The following is a 24,156-nucleotide window of genomic DNA, read 5'->3' as shown; positions in this document are numbered from 1 at the left end:
TGGGAAAAATGCGCGTTCTTTACAGAAAATGAATGGTTTTCAGTCGGGGGACATTTTACAAATCTCGCAAAATGAGGAGGATGAAGAGGCTGCAAGTGCTAATAATGTGGATAGATGCCGTAATGGAAACGGTACAGAAAAAAGTATGGGTCCGAGAACGTTGCCAGCTGTGGTGGGAAAAATGCGCGTTCTTTACAGAAAATGAATGGTTCTGCAACTTTCGGGTGTGAACTGCGAAGGCAAACATTTCAGTATATTTGTGACGTAGCTTATATGAACTTCGCACTCGATTGAATCGCAAAACCACACAGCTCTCAGTTCTGGAGAGAGGAGGGGGAATAATGACAGTGGGCGAGCTTTTGTGTGACGTCTCAGTTACGATGGCTGGATTACGTTTACATTACACTGAGATTCGATCACAATGCGTCCTCGACTTTGACTTTATTCTCAAAATATTACGACTTTATTCTCGTAATGTTCTAACTTTAATCTCGAAATGTTTCGAATTTAATCTCAAAATATTTCGACTTTATTTTCAAAATATTTCGAATTTATTCTCAAAATGCTACGACTTTATTCTCTATTTTTTTTTTTTTTTTCGGATTTTCATTTAACGTTGCGGTTCAGGGTTTTCGTAAAATTTACATATTTTGATTTTATATATATAAATAAATAAAATGTTATATAATAATAATATATAATGTAGATATAATAATTGTAGGTACAAGTTCACATGTTAATTAATACTTTAATGAGAGACAAGAAAACATAATGCTAATAAATATATTTGGCTTACATGAAAGGCTCGAGCAAGACACTTGACTTGACCATACCAGAAATAACCCCCAGACTTTATGTATTTTCAAGTTCTCTTTTTATAGTTTATGCATTTTTTTTAACGTGTTTTGAGGTTACTGTTTACAAAAAGAAGCTCTTTGGCCAATGGATGTATTTCTCTGCACGTGTGTTGGTGTGTAGCTCTTTGACGCCATGCGCACGTCACAGTGACGCTAGGCTCTACCTTTCCCTTCACTCTCACCACTGTCTGATCCTCCAGACTTCACGCACAGAGCAGTGACACAACTTGTCAGGATTCAGACTAGACAGACCATTCATAAAACCCCATCAACAACACAACAGCACGTCAAGCTGGACTCATATCAGCACACTTCTCCAGTTCATCCTCTTTGACTTACTGTGCGCATTGTTTTCTTGCGGTTTTTCACTTATGTCCCTCAAATCCAGCGATGACTATAATCTGCGTAGTATGAGCAATCTGATGGGCGAGAGGAGGAAGAGAGCGGCGGATGATGGAGAGCGGAGTCTCATCAAGGCTCCGTCCAGCGCGAGCCTCAGCAGCGCCGGTCCCTCAGCAGCGTCTCCTGCGCCCGCGGACCTGGAGCGCGCGGCGCGCAAACAGTTCCAGCAGGATGTCACGCCGGGTTTCGTCTACGTGCTGGCCGCGTTCTCCGCCATCGGAGGCTTTCTGTTCGGCTATGACACCGGGGTGGTGTCCGGGGCGATGCTTCTGCTCAAGAGGGACATGAATATAACTGCCCTGTGGCAGGAGCTGCTGGTGTCCGGGACTGTTGCTGCGGCGGCGGTGTCCGCGCTGCTCGGCGGGTGTCTCAACGGGTTGTTCGGGCGGCGGGTGTGCATCCTCACGGCTAGCTTTGCCTTCGCCATCGGGGGGATAGTGATGGGATCTGCTCCTAATAAGGAGGCACTGCTGGTTGGACGACTCATAGTGGGACTTGGGCTTGGTAAGTGAGACACACCTGACCGATGGTGATGCATTCAGTGTGCAGAAAAGTTACTATGAGGTTGTTTTGTGTCTTGCTTTTTTATTGTATTTCAATATTCAGTTGATTTATGGGTAACACTTTACAATAAGGTTCCATTTGCAAGCATTTGTTAACTACAATAGTTAACATGAACTAACAATGAGCAGAACTTCTACAGCATTTATAAATCTAATATGTATCAAATGTTACACATCATTAATGCACTGTGAACTAATATGAACATGAATATTTTTATTAACTAACATTAACAGACGTTAATAAATGCTGTAAAACATATATTAATTGTTAGTTCATGTTACTTGAGACCTATTGTGAAGTGTTTACTATTTATGTAATTTAAATTTTAAATTGTAATGATTATATCAAACAGGTATACATATTTAAGGTTATGTATAGTTATAGCTACATGTTAGCATGTATTTACTATATGAGTAAATAATGACTAACCCTAAACCAAAACAACCCTAACATTAACTCTATAATAAGTACATAGTTAATTAATATTACTCATTACTTATTTGTGTAAGTGCAATATAACAACGTCAACTTAAAATTAAGTGTAACCAATATTACTACATTGTAAAAAGTGGTCAATATACAGTTTTTAAAGAGCTATATCTACCTAAGTTCTTAAAAAGCCTAAATGTATGTTTATCTTTATGTAGTCAGGTGAATTTAGTCTTATTAAATTACATTTTGGACTTAACCAAATAAATAACTTTATAAAGTTACCTAACAAAACAGAGTCTGCATTTTTTTGTTTGTTTGTTTGCTTTAAATAAACAGCATTTTTAGAAATCAGCGACATTGTGTTTTGTAAATGGACGGTACAATGTTGGCTCTTTTCAAACTCATTTCAGACTGTTTATTTTGAAATTAGTCTGGCAATTTCGTCCCTGTGGACTGTGGAAAATAAACACATTTCTCAATAGTTTATGTAACATATGTTTATCAACAGTGTTCAATGGTCTATATAAAAGCATCACAGGATAACTTTTTGTATTTAATTTGGTATTCATTTGCTTATTATTTGTGTTTGTACTTTGTACCATGCTTTTTCTTTTCTTAAAACATCATATGTCTCAAAAAAGGGCCAAGCCAAGAATGGCAAAATATTTAGTGGTCTTGTATTGGTCTTAACCATTTTAATCACAAATCACTGGTCAGGAAATTAGCAAGAATTGCACAAATACTGTAGATAAATTAACTTAGCACTGAATAGCCTTCCCCATCTTGCAGACAGCTTTTTACAGGAAAAAGAGTCTGTGTTGTTCCACTCAATGTTGATGGCTTCAAAAAGTTCATGAGTTGTTGAAAAATGTCTCCTAATATGAGACCAAATATTCACTATATGGTTTAAATCTGGACTGTGACCAAGGCCAAAACATGACCCTGATGGACTTGTGCTCAAACCACTTCTTGGTTGAGCCCTCATGTAGCGCAAACTTATGAATTGAAATTATTTGTTGCATTATTTTTTGAGTGGAACCTTGGCAAACCGGAAGTGCCTTCCATAATATAAAATGCAGTAGGCTCATTGGGAAAAAGTGGATTGGAGTTTTTGTTTTTCGTCTTTGTGTTGTCATGTGGCCTTGTTGTGAATTACCTTTTTTGGATACCTTTGTTCTCTTGCCTCTTTGTAATGAGATGAATAAGAGTGTGTCTCTTTCACATTTCCTTTGTGTCCTTTGGGACACAGCTCTATTCAGGAAGTCCTTCCAGCTTAGTAAGAAAACACTTAAGCACGAGACAGTTCTCTAATGTATTTAGACGACCCGGGATGTGGGCAGTAACATGTCATCTCACAATGGAAGAAATCAAGCTATACCGCCATTAAGTTTAGCCTCTTCCTCACCCATGGCCACTCCAGCCTGTTATTCTAGCTCTCCTAACTATTGGAACTGATTCCTTCTGCAATGCTCCTTAAGCTTCGAGATGCAGCCCAACCACTTCCTGACTGAGAAGGCTAAGGTGGCATATATCATCTCTTCTCTGCCCGACAAAGCAGTGGGGGTTGACTATCTTGCATCAGGGCGGTCCAGTTCTCCAGGCCGCGAGTGCTTTCATCCAACAATTCTGGGAGGTGTTCGAGCAACCAATGCGGGACTCACATGCCGGTAAGTAGTTTTCGCGTCTGAGACACTGAACCTTGTTTGTGGTGGAATATGCACTGTGCTTCTTCACCCTTGTAGTGTTTAGCAGTTGGACTGAGCCAGCCCTCCTCACCACCTATCATCAGTCGGTAATTCCTGCTTTACAGAGGAAGCTCGCAGGTAAGGATGATGCAATGGGACTGCAGTGGTTTATTCAATTTGTGTGGATAACCAACTGAGAGCATGCCCTGACAAGCTGTATTCCAGTTATCATGGTGAATAGTCCTCGTTTTAGAAGTCTGCGCTTCAGATGCTTTCCCTGGAGGAGACAATGCAGATTAGTTCCAACTAGCTGACTCTGGATGAGCAAAGGAGGATATAGGATGAGCGGTTATGTTAGTACTTAATAAACACCATTCATTTTCCTGCCATCCATACCTCACCCTTCACATTGAGATTAACAATACAGTTCTATCCATACTCCTGCCCTCATATAGTCCAGTGCAGCAGGAAACTTCATAGCCCAATCACTCCTCTCTAAATTTAAAATTCAACTGACAAAATTCAGCTCCTTCATCAATACACACATTGGTTCAGGATTCATTGCTCATCAAACAGGATCACTCACCCTCCAACCCAGGGACCTCCACAGATAAACACTCTCTTTATTGTTAATTCCACAGACGATGTTGTACTGGGACTGCCATGGTTAATTTATCACAACATGACTCTTTCTTTGGTCCACTCGAGATGTGAGCAGTTGGGGTGAGCAATGTTTTAAAGGTTGCCTGTCTATTCCTGTTTGTCCCACCACCATTGAAAGTCCCTTGATCCTTGTAGAATTGACATTCCCCCTAAGAATCAAGCCTTCCTTGAAGTGTTCAGTCCACTCCAAAATGGATCTGCAGAGCGCCTATAACCTCATTCGTAAGAGAGATGAGTGAAAAACTGCTTTCATTACATCCAGTGGGAACTATGAATATCGGGTCATGCCATATGGCCTGGTTAGCTCCCCCTCTGTATTTCAGTCATTTATAAATGAGGTTCTACAAGACTTTCTCCACCGGTTCATCACACTCATCATGTTCAACGATCCCTAGAGAAACACCAGCTACACCTCAAATTTAAGAAGTGCCAGTTTAACTTTAACTGTCCGTTTCCTGTGATATGTCATATTGTTTCAAACAAAGTGCAAGCTATCACATCCTGGCCTCAACCTTCTACCAATGAGTAACAATGCTTTACCAACATTTGATGGCTGTTCATTCATAATTTCAGCTCTCAACAGGGTCCCCATCCTCTATCAACTTGATCCAGAGCTCCTCTTTACCGTGGAAGACGACGTATTTGTCACCGGGGTTGATGCTGTCCTGTCCCAGAGACGGGGAACTCATCCCAAGCTTTATCCCTAATCTTGTTCTTTCTATTTTTTGTGCAGTTCTCTTATTGTCCACAGCAGTCCAGAATTATGATATATAACCGTAAGCTGCTGGCTATTAACATGGTTGATAGCACCTGTTTCAAGTCATCACAGACCACGACAAGCTTGAGTACCTCTGTTCCACCAAGAGACTGAATCCTTGCCAGGCTCGCTGGGCCCCCTTGTTGCTCATACGTGCCAGAACCACTTTATCGTTCTTTCCTGGATTGGCCACGCAGGAGTCACAGAGGTGTTGGCACTGACCCAGAAGATACTGGTGGCCCCATCTCCTACACAACATAACTATACTCTCACATTGTTCCCACATTGAGTCTCCAAAGTTCCAACTATTTTTTAATGATGGATTTTAACAAAATCTTTACATAAAAGGCAACTTGAAAAGTAACAAAAATAAATGAAGACAGTTGGTGGGTTGAATGCCGTTTATGGTAACATGTGGCTATGCAGAAAGCAAATACCAACTCAAACCTAAAAAAAAATCATTACCAGGTGTGTGTGTGTGTATGTTGACTCTATATTTTTTGGACTATTTCATGTCTGTCAGACTTTTTTTCATTTTGAATAGTGTTTCAATAAATGCACAGTTAGCTTATTTAAATGTGTTCAATGTGGCTGGTTTTTCTAAAGGATTGTACACTGTCTTTTTAATTGCTTTGCTTAAAGGATACCAAGTGAGTCATAGTGCGTGTAAGATCACAGGCTTTGATAAAATTTCATGGAGCGCTTCATTGAAAATTCAGAACTATTTTTAACTCTGGCAATTAGTACAGTCATAAGGATTCACATGATTCGACTGGGTGAAGACTGACAGAGTCCACAAGCTTAAGTTGTATTTCTCATTAATGATTGTGCGTACCACAAGGAGGTTCCAAGAATGACCTGGATATTCCACGAGCATTTGGAAAGATAAATTTAGCCTGATGCTTATTGTCTAGGATTACACACTGTCATTAGGGAAGATTGGTGTTTTCTCAATCCTTATAATGCCTGGCTGAGTAATGCCATCTTGATTGCTCAAATCCAGAGAATCGCCATTCGAGCATTATACTGTGGACCATAATCCATATATTTATCATTTTAAAGGTAGGCTACTATTACTTATTAGTAAACACACACAATACACATTGGGGCGGTGGGGTTGGCATGTTGTACTTAGGGGTGGTCTTTTGCCAGTAATCAAACCAACCATCCAGAACACCCTGGTAGTGTTGCATCCACCGTGTTGTTACTGTCACGTGACCTACCAGCATCAGTTGCGTCGCTTTACTTCCATTCATAAATCCTCTCCTGTGGCCTCATAGGATACTAAAGTGTCCATCAAATGTGAACTTCAGAATCTCGGCAGAAGTAGTAGGTCATCCGGCGACTTAAATTCCGACTAATATTTTTCGAAAAATATGTATTCGGACATATTACTCTTTTTTTCATACTTTTTTTTCCGCATGCTATAGTAGGGAAGTATTTGATTTCGGACACTAAGTGTGAGTTTTTGTGTAGTTATCTTTGTATTCATGAAGTATGATAATGTAATGGTTTTTTTTTTTCAATTTCTAGTACTATTTGCAAACACTGATAAATAAATTGTCTTGTAACTTTTCTGAAAGGTCATTGAACTGATAATGAACCACTGACTTCTGGTTTAAGTGATTGAGCCCAATTACTTCCAGGCTGACCTTTGTGAAAACACAAAACCAGTATGGAGCAAAAGGGTCAGTTAAACCATCAAATGAATGACCTTTTCCTCAGCTCATTATGTTTATTTAGCAGAGCTATGACAGCAAAGTATGTGTTTACTCTACTGTATATGAGTCAAATCATTAATGCAGTGTTCAATAAATTTGGGCAATTCCTCACCCTAACAATCCTTCAAACCGGTCACAGATCTTTGTGCTAATCACAGATGGTGTAAAGTAGAAGTTAATTTGGCATGGCAATGTCTGAGCCAATGGTGTGATCAGAGAAGTAGCTACGCTGTTTTGGCAATCGTCTGCTGTCTCCATGACTCCTCCACCGTTGTGGACCGAAAGGCCATTATAGCGATGGCCTCTCACGCTGAGTGTCTGGGGTAGGCCGTTGAATGAAGTGGGTGTGTTTTTGCTTTAAGACACTCGCTAATAATAAGAGACAGCTACGGCTTCAGTGTAGTCTCACACTAATGAGTCCACTCTCTTGTTTAGAAGGTAAACCTAGGCAAAAGCATCTACAGTTTTTTAGTGGACTTAAACAAGACACCAAAACAACATAGATTGTCTCCACTTCCTCTGACTGACTGTTACATCATTAGGGCAGAGCTTCAATGTTGTTATTGTGATGTATTGTACTCAGGAAATCAGATTTTGAATAATGATATCAGTGGATAAGTATTCCCTAGTGCATTTAAACAGATTTACTGATGGCCATTAATGTTGAAATAAAACACTCACACTGTAACTCTCATGCAATATCAATAACATTGCAAATTGCGATTCAATTGTTTATTGTGTTTTCAGTACACATTGATGTTCTAAAGTGAAGTGAGCTGGCTCGCTGTCTACATGCATAGCTACCTTCTGAAGCAGCTTCCTAACCAAGACAAAACCTCACAAGTGACTTAATGATGTTCTACTTCAGGATATAAACTATGTTACCGGCAGCATAGTAATAACTCTCTGTAAGATTGAGTTAGCTCCTAAGCTTAGCTTACCATAAGAAAAGCTCGAAAATAGATAGGACACACTTTTTTGTGAAATTGGTTTATTTGAATGAGCTGGAACAATTTTTTAGTGATATTTTTTAGTACTAAACTAATTTATCATTTGTTTCTAAGCATTTGGGACTTTTCCGCAAAGTATGTGATTCTGACTTAAACTTCTACTAATGTATTTCATGCAGTCTTTGTCTGTAACGTGTCCTGTTTTTTTGGGCCTGTTATATGGCTCGGTTCCTAGCCTAGTAAGTTAACTATGTACAGTGCCCTCCTCTAATATTGGCACGCTTGATAAATATGAGCAAAGGCGGCTGTGAAAAGAGCCAATCCCAGAATGCACTGCACAACAAGCTCAGTAAACAATACATCCAAGATGGTGGATGAAGTGAGAGAAATGTTGATTATAAATATATTTCATTTAAAACTGAAAAATATAAGTAAAGATAGATCTGTATCCCAAATAAAATTAATTTTTGTGTGAGCTATGTATGTTTATGTTTAGAGTTATGCTGGGTTATGCTATGAGAGTATTGTTTTGGTTGATTAGCAAAGCAACATGCTAACATAAGAATCTGCTGGAATCAATTGTTTTTCTAGTGTCCTTTGTAGACTGCTATTTGTACGATGCAGGTTCAACCCAGGATCATGGGAAAAACATGGCTATGGCGACATTTCTGCTAAATGAATGTATGTTGACTTATTTATTGCAACACTCTCAAAATGAAATGTAGATTTACTTTTATCCAACAGATGAATGTGAATCTGGCAACGTTTTAGTATGTTGGCTGTTGTGTGTATCACAGCAGTTCGGTAATTAAATGTCTTGAGTGACACTAAAAGTTAATACTGCTTTTTCAAATTAGGTTTTGGAACAGACCCTTTTGAGACAACTGGGCGAGTCGTGGTTTCATTGGATATGCAAATGATTTGATGTTTTGGCCCCTCAATGCCACGTATGAAAAATGAGATGGCAAGTTTTCACCACATACAGAGATATCATCTAAGTCCTTTTGACTGATCCTTCCATGTGGCATAATATCGGTCTTCCCACTTGTATAAAAAATGAAGTATTGTCTGTGAATAAGCATTGTTGGATAACCTGCATCAATCTACGTGAGAGGAGAATACATCCTTCACTCATGTGAAGTCAGTGTCTTCCAAAACGTAAATGAGATGCCAATAACAGCTGTCTTCTCACAGTATTGATTAACCTCCTTGTGAGGGAAGCAGCGAGGCGTTCCCATGGCAACAGGTGCGTTGTCTGCCGGGCAACGAGAGCGACAGTGAACTGGGGCTATTAATAGACTTTATAGCGAGCGGTTATGTCGTAGACCTTGTCAGATTAATGTGTGCATCCATGGACTTTTTGTTTGTTCTCCTGTGTAAATATCATGTGAACACTGGTCCCGCCACACCACATCACACTTCCATTTCCTCCCCATCCCAGTCTGCTGGAAGCAAATTCACATTTTATGGTGTCCCTGCTATTCCAGAAATCACTTTCTTGTTGAAAATGTGCATAATGTGACACATCTGTGATGTAATTGGTGGGAATGAGAAGGATGTGGCCTGGCTGTATCATCTATTGAGCCCCATGTGATTGGCAGGGAACATGGGCACACAAAGCATATTCACTATGCGTGTCACATATTGTTGAGTGGTCCTTTGTAGATCTGAGAGACAATGCCAGTGTAATAAGGCTTTCAGTGTTTGGGGATTTATTATGTGGTGCATGTCTGCAGTATTCGGATTCGAACAGCATTACTGGCTTGCATAAACTCACTTTCACATTCTTTATTTCTTTATATAATTCTTTTCTACTACTAACTATACTTTAATGAAAATGTTCACCCAAAAAATGTCACTTAATGACCCCTATGCCATTCCAAATCCATATTATCATTATTATTATTATTATCATTGGTTGTGGAACATGATATGAAAATTAAGCTTTTCCTCATTATGGTTGACCACCAGTTATTTTGCCAAGAGATCTCTAATTTATTATTTATATACGTGTGTCAGACAAAATCACTGAAATGAATTAGTGAGGAATATATTGGCTATAATGAAAGTGAATGGAGCTTGGGCTGTCAACCTCAAAAATGATAAAGATTAACTCTAGAATATAGTGTACAAATACTTTATGATTCCTTTCTGTAATATTTTTGGTGCTTTTTAGGGATGCACGATGTATCGGCTACCATATCGGTATCGTCTGATATATGTTTATTTGAAATGTTATCGATATATTAAAGCCGATCGATAATGAATTATTTCCTTCAGCTGAGACACTTCAGATGCGCACTGTTCGCCATGATTGTTTTGAATTGCTTAAAATATAATAGGAATCTCTTCAAATCAGGAAAATACAGTTAAGTGCATATATGTAACGCAAGTCTGTCATGAAGGCTAAATCCTTATAATTGTGGATTTTAATGGTGAGACTTTTGTTTTTGTAATCAGGCTCTCAAAAAATATATACATACTTGGATTTAGATTTATCAGCCAATATATCGGTTATCAACTTGCAAATATAAAGAATTATCGGTTATCGGTATCGGCCAAAATTGTCATATCGGTGCACCCCCCTAGTGCCTTTGTGTCATTTTGGAGCTCAACAGCCCCAATCCCCATTCACTTTCATTATAGAGACGAGCAGACAGTAGTTTCTTCATATGAGTTTGTAGCAACAGGTTGAGTGAAGGATTGAATTTTCATTTTTGGGTGACTCATTCCCAAGCGTTTGTGCTTTGGGCACTATACTTTCTAACCACAGGATAGATTTCGAAAGCAAACCTTTGTAATAAAAGACAAAAGTGTGTAGGAGAATAATTTTCTGTTGTGCTTATCCATGTTTTTGACTTCTTCCATCCATTCCATACAGCATACTCTAATGTTGAAATGATTTTCTATGTAATACAACAGGGCTTAAGAAAAATGTTTACAGTATTGACAATAAATTATATTTTATTATATGATATGATTAATATCATATTTTTAAATATGATGGATTCTTTATAAATATGGTGATTATCTCTAAGTTATGTTATTTACCATCTGAATCTAACCATGTCATGTCAACAAATGGAAAAGTCAGCCGGCTGTTTATTATCATGTTAATTATTGTGATTTTCGCCCCAACCTTTTACCCCAGATACCATACTTTTCCATATTCTTCTGATATTGAAAAACTGTTGCTTTATTTACCTTGAACAAAACTAAAAACCATTAGAGGTGCTCTATGTAACTTTTCTACAAAAATGAATCCTTTTTTTATTGCCTGTGTGTGAAGGGGTTGTAATCACACATTAAAATGATCCACTTGTCGAGTTTTGCTATTACCTCTGAAGGCCAGTATTCCTATTTCTATGTGAAGTCTCCGGGTCGGATTTACCGCGAAATCCAACGGATGTGACGTGCATGCGCGCTCCCGAGCCTGTCTCCTTATATACAGTCTATATTCCCAAGACTCTAATCGTTCGTAGTGCTGGACGGGGCCTTTCGAACGAGCCCACCCCCGAGGTCCTACTCGTCCGGCTCCCCGAGTTATAGCCGTTCGAAATCGGGGGTCCCAGTGAACGGCGATCCGGTAGGGGGCATCCCCGAGGCCCGTCACTCTAGCGTTCGGGCAAGGGTTCCCCTGGGACCTCCTCCCCCGAATTTGAGCTCTCTGGGTCTTTGCGTTCCAGAGATACGAGCGATTTTCTTCTGAGATCGTGACGTCACCGGCGTCCGCAATTTTGCAGTGCGCCCGATGGTTTTCTGCTAATATCTCCGCGAAAACACCACCAAAAACTATGGAACTTATATGGTTCTTTTCAGCCCGACTAGATGGTCCCAAGGAGCTCGGTGCTCGCCGAATCCGTCAAGTATTCGCCGATATATTTACGTAATAGACGGTATTGTCTATGAGTTCTAGCACGAGCGCTCTTGTAAAATTTGGTTGCAATCTGAAACATCACCACTAGAGGCCGCTAAAAGTTACGTAGAGCACCTTTAAGACAACCTTTGTTTCAAAATACATTCAATAATTTCAAGCGATTCTCATTTGTTTCTTAAACCTACAACATTTAAAAAAAACATACATCAAATTAGCACATAATCAATGTCGAGGATCAGCCAAATTTCCATGTGCATCTTGAAAAGCGAATGTTATGGAAAGGTTATGCCATCTAGTGATTTAGAGGAAAATCAAATCAAAGGCGCCTTTTACCCCAGCCCAGTACGTATTTAGACATGTTGTACCCTATATAATAACTCTTTATCATATCAATAGAGGCACTAAAAATTCATTTTCCAACTCGCGCAAAAAAAATATATATACTGCACTGTAATGTCTTATAATTAGTTTCACATCTGTGGAATGTGAGCAGCTAATGGAAAGATGCCAAACCAAATGGAAAATAGCCTATATTTGACTGCTATATATACATCCGTCCAGGTATTGGGTCCATGACCATTCCTGTGTACATCGCTGAAACATCGCCACCCCACCTGAGAGGACGCCTGGTCACCATCAACACACTGTTCATCACAGCGGGCCAATTCATAGCCAGCCTTATCGATGGGGCCTTCAGCTACATGCAGCATGGAGGCTGGAGGTAGGAGCACCAAGTCTTTGGGTTTTAATGACAGAATTTGCATTGAATCTAGAATGTGTCTCGTTTCTTTGCTGTGGTGTCAAATGCGGAACAATACAATGACCGTATTTTTTTTTTTTTTTGAGAGTATTGAAGGATTTCTATGATGTTCACAATCTACAGCGCCATGGGATGTGAGCTTGAAGTCTGATTTGAGTGTGATGCGAGAATGAATTCACTGTGTGGATTTGTCTACCTCTGTGTGATGTGAACGTCAACTCTACTGGAAAGAAGAACCATCCTGTAGGGCAGATCCTGTAAATCATATAATTTTCACTCTATGTAGCCTGTCACAATAAACCCCCAAAACAAAACAAAATAAATGTTAATCCAGCAAATATCCCCCTCGCCATGTGTTGCTGTTGCTCTGGGAAAGAAAATGTTATAAATGTGTGTACTTGATGGAAATGTTGCCATTTATTTACTTTTATCTTCCCCAGGATCTAAACCGCAAATCGCTCTATGTTAATGAAGGGATTACTGCATAACCAACTCATTCTCATGATAATTTGCAGTAAATAATGATTCAAAGGATGGCTAGGTTCATACAAAAAGTTATGACGGTTTTTGCTTTATGTATATTACAGACCAAGTTGGCTTAACTGGCAGATATTTATGGTAAAAATCAAACATGTGATACATTTTTTTCAGAAATACTAAACACAAGTCTTTCTGCTTGTCTCCACACTCTGTAAAAAAATCATTTCCGTCTAAGATTTTAGTAAAATATGGGTAATACTTTCCAATAAGGTTTCTTTTGTAAACATTAGTTAACTTTAGTCAATTTGAACTAACAATGACCAATACTTGTACAACATTTATTAATCTTAGTTCGTTCATTTCAACATTTACTAGTACATTCAAAAATTGTATTTTCATTGTTAGTTTATGTTAGTTAATGCATTAACTACTGTTTACAAATGACTTATTGTAAAGTGTTAAATATGTAAATTATGTATGATAAGAATGTGTGAGAATCTTAAAATCAGTTTACATAGATACACGTCAACTAACTCTCAAGACTATTAGTAGACTGTTAGGGCTAGTAGAATAAGTTGACATTTACTTGCAGAGTTGCTTATAGTCAGTAGATTTTCTGTTGGGGGAGCATCAAAATAAAGTGTTAGCAGATATTAAGCAGACAGTCTACTACTCTAATGACCGCTAGTCGACATGTAGTTGTAAATGTACTTATAATTAGTAAAGTGGACTGTTGAAATAAAGTGTTACCCAATTTGTCAAAGGAATGCTTTTTTTAAGTTAACACCATTCACCCTATACCATTAGCGTCATGTTCTGTTCACATCAGATGTAGTTTTAAAAATAAACTAGCTACAAGCGTAGGCACCATGTAATCTTTCAGCAGCTGAGGATAAGAGACAATGAGAAAAAAACAATGATTTTTTTCTTCTAATTTCTTCTAACATCCTCTATTAATGACATTTCTTTTTCCATCTGTGTAGGTATATGCTGGGTCTGTCAGTGGTCCCTGCATTGCTGCAGTTCCTGGGGTTCCTCTTCCTACCAGAGAGTCCTCGCTGGCTCATCCAGAAAGGTCTTACCCAAAAGGCCCGGCGCGTGCTCAGCCAAATACGTGGCAACCAGAACATTGACGAAGAGTATGATACTATCAAAAGCAGTATTGAAGAGGAGGAAAAGGACTGTGGAGGAGGTGAGAAAATAGTCTTGCAAACACTCAGAGATGCAAGTAGCTCAAAGAAACACAAATATAGTTCACTGGTTTCATTAAATTATGGAAAGTAATCAAGTGCACAAGAGAACACCATGTGGATGTTGGTAACTTAAGAAGCTTTCACATTTTCAGCGATTTGCTGCATAAATGCGCCCAGAAGCCATTCGTTTAAATGGGAATTGGTGAATGGAGATGAAATGAGTATCAGAAACTGCTACAAATGCGACACACTTGCGGAGACCAATAGGGATGTTCAATAAGTCTAGAACTGCTCTGATTCATTTAGTGTCTTTAGACTGATTCAAACTTATTACTAATGAGTTGAGTCTTTTTAACCAATTAATTTAAAAAGAACTGACCCATGAGACGTTTTTGATGTTGTTTCTATGCCTATGTGGTGTTTTTAATATGGTTTAAGACAAACCGTGTGCAAATTCATAAGTCAACACCATTGCTGAGTATTTTCTCTTTGAAACTGCAGTGAACAAAAGACAGTCTCAAAAACACAGTTTGAAAAATCGCTGGCGTTTCTGACGTCACAAACTACCTTGTAACCAATCAGGTCAACGTGATCGTCAACGAGTGGATCTCTGAGCTGCTGTGAGTGAGTGGAGGCGGGGCAAATTTGCATATTCATAGAACCACGTATATATTATATGAGGCAAGGATGTAGAGTTACATTCAAGCTATTTTAAGGCATGAATTTTCTTTAAGGAGAGATATGCTTAAATATGTTATTTTGGTGATCAAAGATGAGTTTTAAGGGATACAGTTATTGACTACAGAGGGACTTTAATTATTTTGCAGTAGCACTATATATTCAGTAGTGACGCAGTCCAAGAATTCTGCTACTGGAGGTCCACTTCCCTGCAGAATTTAGCTCTGCTTAACACACCTGGAAGTTTTTGGTGATCCTGAAGACCTTGATTAGTTCAGATGATTCAATATATATCAGTTGGGGCCAGAGCTAAACACTGCTGGAAGATACTTTCCAGAAGAAGCATTGAACATTCCTGTGTTACCGAATATTTTGGTAAAATGTTCCAAGTGCAATGGTCAAAGAATGCCGATCAAGAGCAGTTAACGGAACTATGATTTATCACGAAATGTCATGAAAATCAATTGGCTCCAGTAGTCTCAGTTTAGGAACTAGACATAGGATTTCAGACAGTAAAGCTCACATAATCCGTTGTCTGATACATTTGGCTATAGCAGTTAAGCAGGAACACCTACTAGCAACAAACAGTACAGCATCTTGGCAACCTCAGTATCAATACATTTGTATCCTTATGAAAGCAACAAGAACAACAAATCAAAGTAATTGAAGATGTGGCCGCAAGTCTCACAGAATCAAAAAAGCTTGGGAAATGTCAAGAGACAAGAGGATATTGGAAAGTGGATTCGTTCTGTCCTTAATTACCTCTGATTCAGAGGTCGCTAACTTACTGGCTTAAGAGGACTTTAGAGTACATCCCACTTTTCTCTGCAGAACTAAAAGTGAAGGAGCCCTTTAGAGTTTTCAAGCTCTATCCAGAACAACAGTCCTATTGTGGCACATTCGAAAATGCCATGTCGCTCATTTTTATCCGCTACACTCCAGGAGGTAACTTGGTGGAGATTAATGGAAATGAAAAGGGAACAAAATGTTTCTTAATGCCGAACAGTACATGCAGGGCACACCAGCAATAAAAACCCAAAGGTGCCACAGGTGTTCATGAACCAAAATTCATTTGAGTCAACCTATAAAAGTAAAATGCAATGGAACATTACCAGCAATTCAACAGCACAGCAGGGCAGAAACAACTACTGAATAGCACATGCACTTGAACAGCATGTTTCACCCAAGCAAATCTAATTCGGCCGTAGGTGGAGCCAATTGCTAACCATGGGAAGTCACCCACCCCCTAACCAGCCCTTATACAACCTCGTTTACTAACCAATCACATGTCAGTCATTGTCTCCCAGACCTTATTGCCACTTTAGAACATCTAAATATGATTGACATTTTGTTATGGGACAGGTTTCTGACCTCAGACAAGTCATTGTGAAACCAAGCCATAAGCCGAAGACCCTATGGACATTATGGTGATTACACCTTTAACATGAAACACATATTTTCTGGTTCTGCAGCTGTGATAGTGATGATCTCATGCTCTCATCACTCAAATGTGAAAGGTCACTGTTCATGGGTTTCAAATGGGCAAATGTCAATTACTGTGACAGTAGGTAGTAGTTACAGGAGCTGAAGTGAAGCGATTGCAGTGATTGTTCTTAAGGGTGATTTGGAGCAGAGGTCGTGTTAACCGAACATTTTCCATCATTGACAGATTTTTTTTTAGCAGTGACGGAAAAATCTGAAAGCCGTCCGTCATTTTGACATATTACACTGGTGATCTATTGCAGTGTTTTTCAACTGGTGGGTCACGACCCAAAAGTGGGCTACGGAATGTGTAGTCAAGGAAACAACAACAAGCGTAATTGTACGTTTTTCTGATGCGAGACTTTTATTTTGAAAGACGTGCGTGAAAGCTCAAGCTGTTGACACTTCTGTCAGATGCGGTTGAAGTTGTTGTTTTGCCTGTTCTGCTGTCAGATGAGATGTTGTCAGCCTATATGTCAGTGACATTGTATTATTATTTTCGTAACTTGTTACGAAATAAAGTGTCTCACCTCAGAAAAACGAACTTTCCTGTCCCGTCAGCCTGTCCCTTCATTATTAATTATTAAGGGGAAAAGAAACTATGAGCAGCATGCAACATTGTTGTCAAAGAGTAAGTCTATTAGTTTGGAGAAACAGTGGTTTGCAGAAACCAAAAGTCATTAATTTACTGTTAGAATTGCCCATTTTAAGTATCAAGAGTTAGAGTTTAACCAAAGTCCCAAAGTCAGTTCATGCTGTGGCCACATTTGCATGCCCTATTTAAAAAGCCAGCATTTCTGGTCACCAGCATAAGGTATGTTTTGCAAGCTGGGACCAAAATGGTATAGCTGGGGATGCTGTTTGCTGGTCCCCAAAATGGGAAGCGGGAGTGCTGGTGGTCCAGCAACAAAAGCTCAGTCTTGCTTGAGAACAGCATGCTGGTCCACCAGCTAGACCAGCACTCTACCACCAGTATAAACCAGCCTGGACTAACATGGAATTCATGCATGTTTCAACAGGGATCAACAGACTATATGTGCAGTCCAAAGGGCATGTCTCAGGACACTGTTTCTATGGGAACTGGAGCTTCTAACAGCAGTTGAAGTGACGTGATGACTTTACCAATTAGTGGTTGGATCTTTAATATGGAGGGTGGGATTTAATTCTCTCATTCAGAGTAACATGAGAGCACCATCTTGGTATGTTGTATATTCCTTGGTTCAACAAATGAGCAGCTAGCCCCGCATTAAGTAGCTTGTATTAACATGATGTTAGAAACAAAGTTCTGGAGGAGCATGTTCAGATAATCAACCCAGTTAGCACGAGAGGAGGTTTATACATACAAGAGTTCAGATGCAAAAGCCCCTAAACGCCATGTCCGTCAAAAATTAGAAATGATATTGAGCGAATGCTCTCCGCACATACTATACGTTCATCAAATACTTTCGTTTAAAATATGCTAAAATCCAGTTAGTTGGCAGAAAGCGCTAAACACCACTTCCCTTTTTCAGCAAGTCCACAGAAGAACCAATCGGAAGATACGGCAGACTTTAATTTGCTGACCTGCAAGTTTTTATCATGTTTTGTCCATCATTACAGTGGCAATGACAGGATTTAGAAAAAAGCTGTTAAAACTGACATGGAAACGGATGTGGAAGTCACTCGCATCACAGCTCCCCCTACTGTGTGGATCAGTTTGAATTCTGGTTTCATTATTTGCAATTTTTCCAGTTGCATCTTTAGTGATTTTGAAATGTATGTCTTGTTGTCCAAAGAGGTGGACTTAAGGTGATGATACGCAGGGCAACTTTTTGAGCAATGTTGCTGAGCAATCTTGCCGAGCGATTGTTGCTTGGGCACTTTCCCATTGAAAATGGGCAATACATTTCCAAATGGATCATTTAGATGGGTCGCGGGCCCTGTGTCTCATCTGCTTGCCCGTTGACGGCAACATTGCCCAGCAACATTGCTCAAAAAGTTGCCCTGTGTATCATCACCTTTAGAGGTTTTTGTGAAAAAAGCACACATGGACATTCACTTGACATTGGACACTGGACTTGACATTTTTGAAAATAATGCATTTCATAACATATCCTACAACATTCCGAACAACATTTAATGATCAGCTGTCAGCAGCTAATGTGATTTGGTTTTGTAGTTTAGCATTCTGTTAATTTGTCCTTTTTGAAGTTTTAATAACAGGAAGAATTTAATTATTGCTTGCAAAATAGAGCAAGAACTACTGTTTCCTGTTGGAGCCATGGCCAGTAAAAAGCTAGATTGTTTTTTACTGGGGCACAAGCTCTAGTGAAACACCGTTGTAAAAATGTACTGATGAATCCGTGCCTGACAGTCGAAATTACCATATACTGACCTGAAAATCACGTTCTCTCGCAATTGTTTTGAGGTCTTTGCGAAGGAACGCAAAGCTTCTTGGCGGAATGCAAAAGTTTTTACGAGGGAATGCAAAGTCTCTTGGGGGAACGGCCGCAAAACATTTGGGAGAGAACGCAAAAGCATTGACAAATACTTTTTCCTTCATCTCATATTTTTTCCCTCCACCATGTCCCTTTAGGGGCTCCATAGTTTAGAACTACCCTGCTGAAAAATACAGCATGAATGCCATGTTGTTCCAGGCTGATTTATGTTGGTGGTGGGTCTAGCTTGTGGACCAGCACTCCTGCTTCCCATGCTGGAGACGAGCAAACTAGCAACCAGTATCCAATGCTGGTCCCAGCATGCAAAACATACCTTATGCTTATCAATCCCACAATCCTCTGCACAAGCCTGCCACTCAACTCCCACAGAGAATAAATCGAAAACACCTGCCCAGCCCCGCACACTCCAAACCTGTGGACAGTAACAGTGATATCAGTTCACATGCACTATATAATTTCAGTGGTGACAGCGATTTTGAAGAGAATATATAATTATATTTGCATTGTAATCATGATGTGTTGTCCTACTGTGCGGATTGGATGTTGTTTCTCGTCTTGTTTGTTTTGATTGTTCCTGATGTGAAACACCTCGGCACTAATAGAAAAGGAAACGGTAGATGTGGAGAGGATCAAGGGAAATGTAATGAGAAATCGTCTAAATGAGGTGACACTGTTAAACCTGCCATCTGGTATCGCAATGACGGGGACAGCTAATATTAAACATCCCACAGTAAGCAATAGACGTGAATCAGCAAGAGGAATGATAAATGTAAGACCTTTTAAAACAGTTTCCTTAGCCTTTTTAATAAAATCATATTGATTTGTAAGGATACAATTAAGCAATATTACACTCACACTTGTGTTGTTGTAGGCTACTGAATATTAGGGGCTGTCTACACGACACCGTTTTCAACTAAAAACGTAAAAAAATTTATGCGATTTGGGTGCCTGAAGACGCAAACTTTTGAAAACGGGTTTCAAAGTGCACGTTTTTGAAAGCGGCCTCCGTGTAAACAACAAAAACACGAATCTCTGAAGACAATGACGTCATGCACATGCGTATATTATGTGTTCAGTCTATAGTGTTTCATCGCCATCTAATGGCCTGGCAGCAGAAAACAGCGTTTTTAGTCGTTTTCGCGGATCTGTGTGAATGGGGGTCGTTTTGACAATGGTGTCGTCTGTACGCGGAAAACTCAAAGGAAAAACTTTCAGTTTTACATAAAACTTATATCGTTGTTATGTAAACTTACCCTTAGGCCCCGTTTGCACGAGAACGATTCCGGGTGAAAACGCAAAAATATTTTATCGGATGTGCCTTTCGTTTACACAGCAACGGAGTTTTGGGGGCTTAAAAACGCAAAAAAGTGAAACCACCCTCCAGAGTGGAAATCTTAAAAGCGCTCCACCGTCGCGTTCCCGTCTAAACGGTAAAAACGCAAATCTGCTCACGGTGGCTCTCGTCGCGTACGCGTTTACGTCACATGCATGCGCCAGTACAGAAAAATAACAACCAACATGTCAGATTATTTCCATACGTCGGACCTTCAAGTTGCCCTAGCAGCTCTGAAAAACATACAATAGTCTTTTTAGCAGTTGTACAAAATATTCTAAGATATTGGTGTTGTTGTGTGGCAGTGCTTCACATTGCCACCTAGCCGCCTGGAGTGCATACTACATCGAATTTCACACACTTTTGCGTCACCATATGCACGCGGATTTCCCATAACGCTCGTCTAAACGCAGAATAAAAAGTGATAACGCAACGCCACTTTTGCGTTTTCTCTTCAGATCGTTTCCGTGTAAACATAGCCTTAGTCTGACCATGCTAAAGCTCCAATATTGGCTTACTGGGAAAATGTGACTATGATGACATTACTGCAAAATGATTTTATGAAGTTGCTTCTTGCACATTTTGCGACGTGGTAAAGTAAAAAAAATTGTTCAGTTTAATCTGAAACATGTGAACGCAAAGTTTTATGATGGATTTGTTGTACATAGCGACTCTGAGGCTAAAAGGCTAATGATCTATCATGTTTAGCGAACCACCTAACCGATAGTGATAACAAATACAAACATGAGCAAAAATGCATTTTCTGAAGAAACCTTTTAGCTTGCTTCGACAAATCTTTGTGCTACTTTATCATGACACGTTTTACAGGACTCAAGCGCTCTGCATAGGGCAAGTACAATGAGATGAGCTACTGATCAGCTACTGGCAAGAAAGGCCATACTTATGAAGCTGTTAATGCAAAAATCTAAATATATGAGAATACAAATCATGCACTATGGTAAGAGTGTTTTGAGGTCATAACATAGTATTTTGAAAGGAACCGCATGAAAATAAGTTTTTATTAATCGATAATCTGCCCCTGTATCATAATTTGTGTGAACAGGAATACAATTTGTAAGTGTTTTACTGGTGTTCATTTCAACTGGAAACTTCAAACTGGAGTTTTGCAAAAATGTAGGTAGAGGCATGCTTCTCCAATGAGTAAGAAATATAGGCAGTATTAACGACACCCTGAATTAATAATTCAGAGATTTCATGAAACTCTTACCCTCATGCCTCTAGGAAGTTTGGTTACATGGAAATACATGTTCAGCAGCACATATTAAATTTGAACCAATGAGTTAATGAGAATGTGTATTTATGTGTGTAGATGTGTTTTTTCTTGATTTGTACAACTGTACATCTTGTACCGTGTGCTTTTATGCACGGTGTTACACCTTTTTAACACCTTGCATCTAAGCGTCTGCTTTCATCTCCAGACTTCATTATCCCCTAAGTGGCAAGATTTGCAAGTCTTTTTTATAACATGACAAATTGAATATTAAAATGCTGAAGGTGTTGTCTTTTACTTCAGTAGTCAGAGTTGAAAAAAAAGCAAAAAAAAAAATATATATATATATATATATATATTGTCTTGAAAGTAATGAGAATTTCCAGTGCATTATGGTTCGTGTGGTAGAAATTACCTCCAGTCCTATTTTTTCGAAAGACTAATATAAATTTTCACAAAATAAGTATTGAAATGGCCTATATTTATACATAAAAGACACAAGTAAATTATGTAAAATAAAATATATTTCACATAGTTGTGAACTGAATAAAATATATTTCACATAGTTAGCTATAATCATCTTAATAGTTCAGCATGATTCTCTTCAAAATGTTCCATCCTCATTAAAATAGTTGACCTGAATGAGAAAACTGAAGGTATGTTTGAATTTCAACAATGTACTAAAAACGGAAAAGTTTGCGTTTTTCGCGTACAGGCTTGCATGCAACCTTGTCAAAACGATCCCTGTTCACACGGATACGCGAACACGACTAAAAACACTGTATTATTCATGCCAGGCCAGTAGTTGGCGATGTCACTTTGTAATGAAACACTAGGCGTGTATAGACTGAACACGTAATATGCATACGCATGACGTCACTGTTATTAAAAATTCACATTTTTGTAGTTTACATGGAGACGATAACGTATATCATTTTCAGAAACTTGCACCTTGAAACATGTTTTCAATAGATTGCGCTTTCAGGCCCCGCTATTAGACGCTATTGACGTCTAAATGAACGGCCAAAACCTATAAAAAAAATCAGTATTTAGTTGAAAACGGTGTCATGTAAACCACCCCCCCCCCCCCCCCCCCCCCCCCCCAATGCTGAGATTGGCAATACTGAGAATGCAACATGTACTTCCAGTGCATTGTAAACAGCAAATTACGTATAGTCAGATTTCATAACTTTTGCTTGTGCAACTACAAGTGTTTTCATGCCTATGGTCAAAAATAGCTCTTTTTTAAGTGTGCGAAAAGCCTTTCAGACAAATTTTCTGTAAATGCATGGCTCATTTTTGTTTATTTGGTGTATGGGTATATAAAACTGTATGCGTGTTTGTTCTGATACAATCATAGTGATCGTATCATAGAGCGAGGCATCGAAAATAATCTATATTATCCTTTGATAAAACATAATGTGAGAAGATTGGATCTCAGGCTTTTAGTGCATTTTATTAACAAGACCAGAGAGCATTAGAACATAATGATCTATTCAGGAGTTCTGTGATGTTTGCCATGTTATGTTCATTCAACATACAGTCTGTAGCTTTGATAATATAATACTCCCAGTTCAAATATACAGCTAATCTTTTGCAACCTTTGTGTAGATGTTTCCCAAATGAGCAGGAACAGAGACTACAGGTATGACAAATCGTGGTGAAATCTCTTATCTGCCACATCTAACTGGACACACAAACACACACACACAGCAGGCGGAAACTGTCACAATGATGATGTCTTACAATATGAGATGTGCTTCTCATTGCAAATTCTGCCATTTTGGTGACATTTATGAGGATTGTGGGAAGCAGAAAAGAACAGTCGCTTAGAACAATGTCCTAGAAATCTTGAATAATTTGAGCTTCTTCAATAGAAGAGAGGCTTTTCATGCATTTTCATGCAGTTCACACATAATAGCTGATGAAGTTATTAGAAAGCTCTGTGGATTTGGACTCTTGGTCTGATAAGAGCTCTAGGAAGTGAAATGTTAGTGAATACATGCTGATAAAAGTGCGAGAAAACATTGAAATATTGTTTAGATTAGGAAAATATGCCCCAGATACTGTATTTAAAACCACATGAAATGATTTGAATGCAATTTTATTATTTCTAAATCATTTGATTTGATTGTGTCTTTAAGACTATGTGAACTAGGATTGTTAGTAGTATAGTAATCATACAAACGCCTTCAACTATTGAAATTCAGTTTTGTCAGCTTTAGTCATTTTGAAATGTTTTTTGGTTGATCTCAGTGAAGTAATCTGTTAAATAAGCAGCTGGTGTCTCGCTCTAAAACGAAAGCCCTATTTATGATGAGCTTTTGTGTAAATCGTGTTTCCAATGACAACAGCACTGAGATCAGGTGATTTTCAGCGGCCCTGGTACCTATCTCAAGAAGGTAAATGGGAGCGAGTTTAAGCCAGTGGAGACAGACAGTTGTGTAAAGTGTACTTTGAGGAGATGGAATGTCCTTCATGATTGTATATGATTGATTGTAAAGCTCTTTGGATGTACAGTAGTACATACAGTAGTAAAGCGCTGGATAAAATGCCCCATTCATTCGGAGTTCATACGGCGGAGGTTAACATTTTTGATGAAAGATTATGAGGACACATGATTTAAAAAAAAAAAAAAAAGATTTGCACGGAT

At 38.9% G+C, this 24,156-nt stretch overlaps 1 protein-coding gene across 1 annotated transcript in view; it reads left to right on the top strand.

Moving 5' to 3' along the window:
* Positions 1-1,042: 1,042 nt before the first annotated feature.
* The window catches only part of LOC130092522 (proton myo-inositol cotransporter), a 58,804-nt gene continuing 35,690 nt past the window's right edge, over positions 1,043-24,156 (top strand). The window contains exons 1-3 of the mRNA XM_056260410.1: positions 1,043-1,763; positions 12,470-12,629; positions 14,132-14,340. Of these exons, the coding sequence (XP_056116385.1) occupies positions 1,229-1,763; positions 12,470-12,629; positions 14,132-14,340 (904 nt within the window). The 5' untranslated portion in view covers positions 1,043-1,228. The remainder of the gene's footprint in view (positions 1,764-12,469; positions 12,630-14,131; positions 14,341-24,156) is intronic.

Source organism: Rhinichthys klamathensis, unplaced genomic scaffold (genome assembly GCF_029890125.1).
Source record: "Rhinichthys klamathensis goyatoka isolate OS25496 unplaced genomic scaffold, OSU_Roscu_1.1 h1tg000176l_1, whole genome shotgun sequence".
NCBI lineage: Eukaryota > Metazoa > Chordata > Actinopteri > Cypriniformes > Leuciscidae > Rhinichthys > Rhinichthys klamathensis.
The sequence above is the reverse complement of the archived record's forward strand: the minus strand, read 5'-3'. Positions and strand labels throughout refer to the sequence as shown.